Source organism: Diadema setosum, chromosome 15, assembly GCF_964275005.1.
Source record: "Diadema setosum chromosome 15, eeDiaSeto1, whole genome shotgun sequence".
In the NCBI taxonomy this organism is placed as follows: domain Eukaryota; kingdom Metazoa; phylum Echinodermata; class Echinoidea; order Diadematoida; family Diadematidae; genus Diadema; species Diadema setosum.
Window position 1 is genome coordinate 9,422,161 of NC_092699.1, and position 9,118 is coordinate 9,431,278.

General features: G+C 38.0%; 1 protein-coding gene across 1 annotated transcript; it reads right to left on the reverse strand.

Moving 5' to 3' along the window:
• Nucleotides 1-5,182: 5,182 nt before the first annotated feature.
• LOC140238773 (uncharacterized) lies at nucleotides 5,183-8,548 on the reverse strand. Its single transcript, XM_072318672.1, has 5 exons — nucleotides 8,431-8,548; nucleotides 7,828-7,866; nucleotides 6,926-7,134; nucleotides 6,230-6,571; nucleotides 5,183-5,298 (listed from the first exon to the last, which is right to left on the reverse strand). Exons 3-5 carry the CDS (start codon nucleotides 6,986-6,988, stop codon nucleotides 5,254-5,256), a joined length of 450 nt encoding a protein of 149 aa, XP_072174773.1. The 5' UTR covers nucleotides 6,989-7,134; nucleotides 7,828-7,866; nucleotides 8,431-8,548; the 3' UTR covers nucleotides 5,183-5,253.
• Nucleotides 8,549-9,118: the final 570 nt, after the last annotated feature.

The window sequence follows — 9,118 nt, forward strand, 5'->3', positions numbered from 1 at the left end:
TTCTCACGTTATCTTTATTTCATGCCAAATTCAAAAAGGATGTTTCAGGCCCACAATTCTGGATGCTAACATCCAGCTGATCCCAGACTTGACGACTTATCCCAAAGAAGTACTCATCAAGGAGGCAAATAAGGGTGGTGCCACAGTGAGCGCGGATGCAGTTTTCACAGTGCGTCTATCCGGCTCCTTCTCATTTTCGCTCAGTGACGTTGACTGCAGCAGTAAGTTTTGAAAGACATTGTTGATCATAACGCGGGGACAAGCATAATTATTTCAACGTTTTTGATTTTCTTTCATTTTTTATTCTCGTCAAACAATGTTTTGGTAATTGTGGCATATTGCCACAAAATGTAAAGTGTGGGTAAAATATAATTATTATCATTATATAAATCTGAAGATGAATTTAACTGTTCAACAAGTATGGTGATTTCCATCCCGTAGTTTGCGACTTTATGGTGGGTGTCTTTTTTTGTCACTAAAATGCCAATAATAATACTCATCCTCGAGCTCAGATGATAAAGTATCACGTAGCGGCTGTAATCTTGCAGCTGTTGAAGTTATTAGGGCGTTGATGGGGCTCTGGATAAGGAGGATCATCAAACACTTTATTCTATTGAAGTTCCATCCAAAGATGACATAGGAAGAGCAATTTATATATTACATATTATATATTATATTATATATTATGTATTATATATTAGATATCATATGTTATATATTATATATTATATATCATATGTTCTATATTATATATTATATATTATATATTATATATTATATATTATATTTCGTCATGACATGCTAGTTGTACCCTTCACTATCTTCATCACGCGCAGCGTCTTTTTTTTCGCAAATCTAATCATGTCTCTATCACTGCCCTTCTTTTCATTTCTTTCGATCCATTTCTGACCATAGCTCCGTGTAATTCTCCACCTGCGTCTCAACCGGAAGGCGTCTACGAGAGCGGAGTGAGTCAAACTTTCACCTGTGATAAGTCGCAGGACCAGGCCACTCTGGAGTGCAAAGATGGAAGCTGGTCCGATCCGTCCTTCACATGTCCGGATGATGATATCATCACAAAATAATGAAATGACGGAGTTGCCTCAGTCTACAACGTCTGCAATTTTGGATACTATGTTGATTGATATCATTCAAAAAAGGCAAATTAAGTAGTAAGCAACTTCTATGTTATATACACCCACACATTACCTAACGCATTTTTTTTCACAATTCAAATGAAATACTTTATGTCTAAAGAAGACTTGTGTGAAATTGATATTTCATAATTTCGATATCACGTTACTTTAATCGTTTAATTGGGATTACATCATTTCGTTTTAGATATTTGGTTGGAAACATCACTAATGTGTGTTACGTTCCAACATGGGCAATGCAGTGTTTCTGTGACAAAAGCTGCGTAAAAGGGGCAAAGATTTAAAAAAAAAAAAAAAGAGAAGAAAAAAAGGAATACAAAGAAAGAAGAAAAACCAACAGGTAAGCTAAAATCCCTTCCCATGCCACGAGGTCGTGAACGGCATCTGAGCTACATAAAGGAACACTGAACAGTAGCTCGAGACTATAGTATACATAATTCTACCTGCAACGCTGCACGTACTCTACGCTATGTCGGACTACTTCATTGCTGCAGATATCAGGCCTTCGCGCAGCATGTAGGAACCAGTATTCCATGCAAATTGAGTCATTATACTTTTCAGATATTTATTTTTTCTTCAGAGAATTACATTATCCATATACAATTTTGCACCAATTCTTTGATTACTGCATAGTGGGAATAATCCACTCTCTCCAGTTGTCATGTCATAATTACAATTTAGCTATAGAGACTAAACAGTGCTAAATGATTGAAACGTTTCAGAGACTTTATTTGTAGAAATGGTGTAGGGTAATTAAACAGAATAACAAACAAGCAAACAAACACATATTGCGACAATCGTATTTTGTAACGCATGTCGATTCATGCCTATACAGCCCGGTGCTTTGAAACCGAAATGATTTTAGGGCTTGTTACCTTATTACTTACTACTTAAGTCATGAGCTAATACTTTGTTCTCATTCATTTGCGTTGTGTTTATGATTGTGTGAAATTATCTGTTGGAAATGGAAATAAATGAAATGAAACGAGATGAAGTAAAATGTTTCAGAGGTGCGTATCGAGATTTTAAAATCTAGATTTATGTTACTGTTTTCTATGTATGTCTGTGCATTGATTTTTTTTAGGCCGGCCGTGCGGATGTATTTCTACCTTCAGCATAAATCGATGGCACATTAGTTAGTTCTCACATTTCATCTTCAAGCCATGCGTTTCCCAGTGCTGAAAAGGTGTAAATGGATCCTTTGGGATCTTGTCCTTTGTTGTTGCTCATTAATTAGTTTCAGCTGGAACAGGGAGCAAAATTTGAGAGTCAAAAGTTGCAATTTGGTCCCTTAAAACAAGAGACAGACTGTGTTTTTCATGGACATAGTCACACATTAAGAATAAGACGCAACGTTTGTTTTTTGTTTATTTTCTGTGGTAAAATTAATGTCCAACTGATACCAACTATGCAATCATAAGCCTACGTTCCTACTTTTGGTATCATCTATATAGGCCTAAAGAAGAACTCCAGGACGTACCAAACAAAATACAACTTCTAGTTCCTGCCAATGGATTGCAGAGAGAGAGAAAGAGAGAGAGAGTACGTGTACGTGTGGGTGTGTGCATCAGTGTTTGTCTGTGATTGTGTGTGTGTGTGTGTGTGTGTGTGTGTGTGTGTGTGTGTGTATTTGACTTTAGCAAGAGAAGCTACAGTTCGCTGAGGAAAATCCCCACATATTACGACTTTGTAACCCCCCATTTTGTAAATCGTCCAAATAGAGTAATCAGAGTACCCCATGTTTAACCAAGAAAATCAAAATATTCTTACTTAGATAGTAGTTTCATCCATTCCCGTTGTTTTCTCTGCATTATCGCGGTTTGATATATTTCTCTCGCGAGCACTTTTCTGTGTAATTATGATTGCGATTTGCATGTGTGTGTGTGTGTGTGTGTGTGTGTGTGTATGTGTGTGTGTGAAAAAGCTTTTCTTTCTGTGTTGGATTTACAGTACGTGATACTATCTATGAATGACGCAAATTACGTATAGCAACTGTGGTAAGGTTCTCATTGAACTAGAAATAAAAGACAAATATCCGCGTTTCTTTTCCTTTTTCGAGGCTCCAAGTCGATGGTTGCTTAATGATCTCATGTCGACAATGTCGTCATATCCGTGTTTAACTATATGTACATTTGTATTACAGTACTTTACATGCATTTGCACGTTTATCCTGTACTGTGTAACTACAACCACAATAGAGGTACTTCGTATGCATGTCATCTAGTACACAACAAAATCAATACCAGTTTGTGATTAGTCACTGTGTCAAACAAAACTTCGACAATCACCCAATAGTAAATGTCACGGTATAATCAATCACAATGTATTTCATGTTCCTAAGTACTTGTGTAAACATGATTATGCAAACATCAGCAGTTTAGACGCAAGAAATTCATTCTCTTTAAAGGTTCTCATACGTCAGTCTTCATTTGCGCCTTTCTGTCACTCATAAACATCATTTTTGAAGGACACGATTATGCAAGCCGAATTCACCCGAACATGTAACGTTTATATCTTTTATGAATATGAATATGGATAAATACAACTTGTAGATAATTCAAACATCTAAAAAAAATCCTCCAGCCATTGGCGTTGTGTCGTTTTGCACTATCTCAATCGTTCTTTCTGTCTTTCTTTCTTCCTCTCCCTCTCTCTCTCTCTCTCTCTCTCACTCTCTCTCTCTCTCCCTCCCTCTCTCTCTTTGTTCATGTAGTATAGTTGTTCCTGTCTCTACTGATATGCTGAGAGTTTCGGACAAAGACAAAATAGTTACTATTTTTGGATTTATATATTTTGCACTTTTTATTGTACTGAACACATTAGTTTTTCTTGGTCCTGGCACAAAGTTTATAAGAAAAATTCAGCGACTAAAGTCTCCGTAAACACGAACGTTTCCTTGGTAACGACAAATGTAATTATATCAGTGGTCTTATAGACAACAAGATGATGATAGTAAGCTATGAGAATAATTGCAAATGCAGCACCAACTTGAAACAATTGTCCTTTTTTTCTGTTGACCACAAAACATACACATATAACACTCACAGTCACAACCTGCAGTTACTCCTATTATCTATTAAATTAAGTACATCATCTGGTACACACTCCTTGCAACATACACGCACCGGTTCCATGCCGAAATGCACGTAACAAAATAAATGATTAGTAAACTAAACTTTGTTAGAGCCTACACCTTTCCTTGGGAGTGATGCTGTCAGTTCTATAGAAGTTTATGCTTGATTCTAATTTAGGCCTCTTGATGTACTAGAATTGAGATTATTGTATTTACTTCACAGTAGGCAGAATACGAAAACAGACAAATTTTTTAACAAAGCCTCTTAAGAAATCTTTCATCTCCACATGTCGCATTACAGCTAATAATTCCTATAACTGCAAATGAACATGTGCATCACGTTGGTGCAGAAAATGAAAATTAATATCTTCTACGCCTTCCGAACTTGGCATTGGTGCATGCCGAAAACATAATACTAAACACTTTAAATCATAATTCATTGCGTGTCATGTTCTGTACTTCCAAACAAGTTACAAATACTGCATAGCGCCCTCACCCGCCTTGCCTAACTCTCCTATGGCATATATTGGTTTGGTTGATGATGCTACCTTGTCTTTCATTTGGTGAAAATTGTTTAAAAAAATAATCATTCACCTTTCTTTCCCCACTAGCGAAAACTAAAAGATGCATGCTGCTTCGTGAAGGAATGTGAATACTATACGGTATTGTTTTAATATTACTGCACGATATTCACTGGTCAGACAAAACTTGTATTCATGGTATTGGACCTATCAAATTACAACATTATACACAAACATGCGCTTGTGTGTAAGGTTATTATACCTGGGCTAGTAGCGGTCAATCTTAGCCAGCTAATTCGTTATTCCCGCATATACAAAATCTACAATGATAATTTAGACTTTTTGCTAGTATCGGAATGCTTATTTTGTCCATCACGCATGATTAGTGCAGTGTACGAAAACAATCTTATTCTAATACAATCAACAAATGAGCTATGGATGTTGGTGCATCTCGCGAGGCATATCAAGGCAAGTGGGTGATACTGCGAGAGAGGAGGCCAGGTCTTCAACGTCCAGCCAGGTCATTGTAGATCACAGACGGTCCTTTACCCTGTTTGAAGAAGAAGAGAAAGTATAACTCCAATATATATGTATATTATATGTATATGTATATATATATATATATATATATATATATATATATATATATATATATATATATATTGTATATATATATATATATATATATATATATACACACATTTGGAGACAGAAAGAGAGAGATGGATAAAGACGCTGTTGCAATACACACTTTATATTGCATTATTTTTCTGACCCCCCCCCCCCCACCCGCCCCACCAAAAAAAGCGGGGCTGTCCTGTGTGTAATTGTGCATTTTGTTAAACCACCTATACTCTCAGACCAGTCGACTATTTTGTCAGGGAAAATTATGTCGTTGCGAACCTCCTGATTGCAATATTATTATTATATGCTTAGTTTTCGTATCATACCATGATGCTATTTAAATGCGTATGCAATTAATTACAGAATGGGATCTCAAAAAGACACTTCCACAATAATGTTGTACATGCCAACACGATGCTCCAAATAACAATGTAATGGGTTGATGTTGTCTATTTGTATTGGTATCTTATTGGAAGTTAGATGATTAATATTTTTCCGTAGTCCAGGTCAACGAAACAAACGGCTGTCCGGATGGAATCATGTAAATCATGTAAATGTTTTTTAAGCATGTCACTGCGTTTAATGACAGACGGAACTTCGAAATCCGATGCTCGCAGCGATGCAATGTTTCTAATGTAATGTTTGCATGTTTGGATGTTGTTCTGTTTATTCTTCCTCCTCCTCCTCCTCTTCCTTTTCTTCCTCTTCTTCTCCATCTTCCTCTGTGTGTATATGCATGTGGTGGGGGTGATTATAATGATGATGACGACGACGATGAAAATGATGATGACGATGCTAGTGATGGTATGTATGCATGTGTTTTGTAATTTTATTTCAGTATATTGAGCTACTCTCACCGATAGGGCGGCAGAGTATCGAGCGTCGGGAGTCATCAGGTGCTCTGCGGCGAACGGCGAGTCGTTGCGTGGCAGTTCCAAGGGGGGCTGCACGCCCGGCCTCGTGTTGGGTCCATCCACTCTCCTCGAATACGGCACCAGCGAGTTCTCTTTTCCTGCATGCGTAGTCGTCCTTCCCGCCGGAGCGTCTGCCATCCTCAAGATGGACGTGCGGTATCTCTCCATAGGGGGATCGAGCACGGAGTCGTGCTCAGAATCGTAGCGTTCCGACCCATCGATGCTCTTGGCGAAGAACGGCCCCATTTGGTCGTACCCCCGTGTCCGAGGATTGTAAGCAAAGTTCTAAAACCGGAATTGGAATGAACAAAGATATTAGGGAATTCACTTTGACCCCATTACATGGAATTAACAGAAGAAAGTCAAATGAAAGAAAAGTCGAAACGCTTTACACATGTGTTATGGCGCTTATATTCAAGCACAGAAATTCAAATTGTAATAAATTCATATCTTTAACGTAGGCCTACACTTGTGCACTGCAACTTCAATACCATATCAAATCACACTCGTGGTACGTCTTGGTATTCTATACTTTGTATCTTATTCAACAATCACAGAATTGTGCAGAAACAAAATAAAAACAAAGCAAGACAAAGAAAATACGGCGAACACGTACTATGCCGCGGATATGGGCCGTACCTCGTTTCCATGCATATAAATGTCCTCATCATTGTCGAGCTCCGAGTTTAAATACCCCCTCATTCTCCTCTTGTCGAAGTCGCCGTGGAAGTGTTTTGCCTTCCGGTGACGCCTAGCAACAGTTGCCAGGTAACACAGACAGAAGGAGAACACGATGAGGAGGACTATGATGCACACGCCTATGGTTAGCACCGCAATCGCCCACGCCGCTGGAAAAGTAGACAGAAAAATCACGCGATTAACATAAGGGGAAGAACGTAAAGATGTAGAGGATAAACTTGGACAGCTTTGAATGGTACGGTAACGCGAAAAAAAAAAAATCTTGTTTATTGTGGAAGCAATAGTCTTTGGGGTGATATCATGTCCACTAGACCTATTATCGACATCAGCCGCAAACAGCTTATCGTTTGTTCGTATGACTATCATGGCTGACACATATCACTAAAAGCAGCTGTAATGAGGGTGTCAAATGGAAAAAAAAAAGACTTTGACATCTGTAGGTGAATATATCACAACACGAATAACATTATTGACAATTCTAGAACAATTATCCCATGGACAATTACCTCAGGATATCTACTCTAGAACAACTACAATTACAACAAGTGGGCAATTACAATAATGCGGTGTATGTATCATTGTTGGGAATACTTTTTCTTTAAAAAGATTACGTTGAAATTCTTCATAGTTTATAAAAGCGGGCGAAACGTGTAGTTTGGAGAGTAGTGAGCAGGGGCGATTCCACGAATTCCGTAAAGAGGTGGTGCGTTTACAAAATTAAAGGGGGCGCACGCACCCTCCCCCTCCCCATTTTCCCTTTTATTTCTTTTGTTTCAACCAAAAAAAAAGGGGGGGCGTGGATCCGCCACGAGGTGACGATTATCTAAAGTAGTTGAGCTTACGTAATCCAGTCGGAGGGGAACTCGTTGTAGCAATGATTTCTGTAGGAGATCAATGAGAAAGAAAAAGAAAAAGAAAGAACGTATATGATTAAAGATATTGCATGATCTACTTTCAAGGGAAGCATGAAATGTGATTACGATCAGAAAATGAAAAAAGCCGAAAACTTGTGAGCATTGTTTGATAAAACGTATAATATACATTCTATTGTCTCCAACAAGCGTATACATGGTAACGTCCTTTCTTATGATCGTTCGCAGTTAATTGAACATTACCATGTATTTTTTTTTATCTGATCTTGATTTTAAAAAGGTGATTGAATAAGCTTCTGCTCATTTCGCCGATTTGTGGGATTGCAGAAGCATCCGCGATATCCAACGATGTTTTAGATACTGCTGGTTTTCTCGATTTTAAAATTATTTATAGCACAGCCATGGGAGGTCTGAAGCTGTCGCTGCTTTTTTTTTTAATATCAATGTGTAGTTGTTCATGTATGTGTGTGTGTGTATGTGTATGTGTCATGGTGTATGTATGTGTATATGAGTGTATCTTTGTGTTAGTGTGTCCTCGTGTGTATGAAGGTGCTAATCTGATTAAATACGCACCTTCTCGACACACTCGACCAGGGAGAGTCGTCTCGAAGGCATCGGTGTAGCCGTCTCGGCAGGTGCACGTGAAACCTCCCGCCTCGTCCGTATCGGTACAGTCCGCCTCTGCCGCGCAGTCATTTAGTGTGGCTGTCAAGCACTCGTTTACACCTTCAAGAATAGATCCGAATAGGCACTTAATCAAGAGACCTTGAAGGGATTCATCGCTTGTATCTACATTGGATAGGTGTCGTTGAGATATACCTACCCCATACCTGCTGTGTCACCATTGCAAGGTGGAGGGGTAATTATTATATTTTGTTTTAAAATGAAATTTCCATATTCTGGCTTTTCTTCTCACGTCACATGAAATTTCGGTCGTTTCTACAACTGGTTATGAAAAGACATGATTATTATCTGTAAGATAATTTAGCACAAAAAAATGACAAAGAAAAAGACATAGCACGGAGATAAAAAAAAAAACGAATGATAAACAGAACGGAAAATAGATAAATAGATAGATAGGTTGATAAATACATAGAAAGATTAAGCATAGTATAGAGAGGTGGATAGATGAATAGATAGATAGATGTATAGATAGATAGATAGATAGATTGATAGATTGATTGATAGATAGATAGACAGACAGATAGAAGACATGTCTCGCATTGTTTTAGTGATTGCAGTATGAGCTACAAACTCCTCC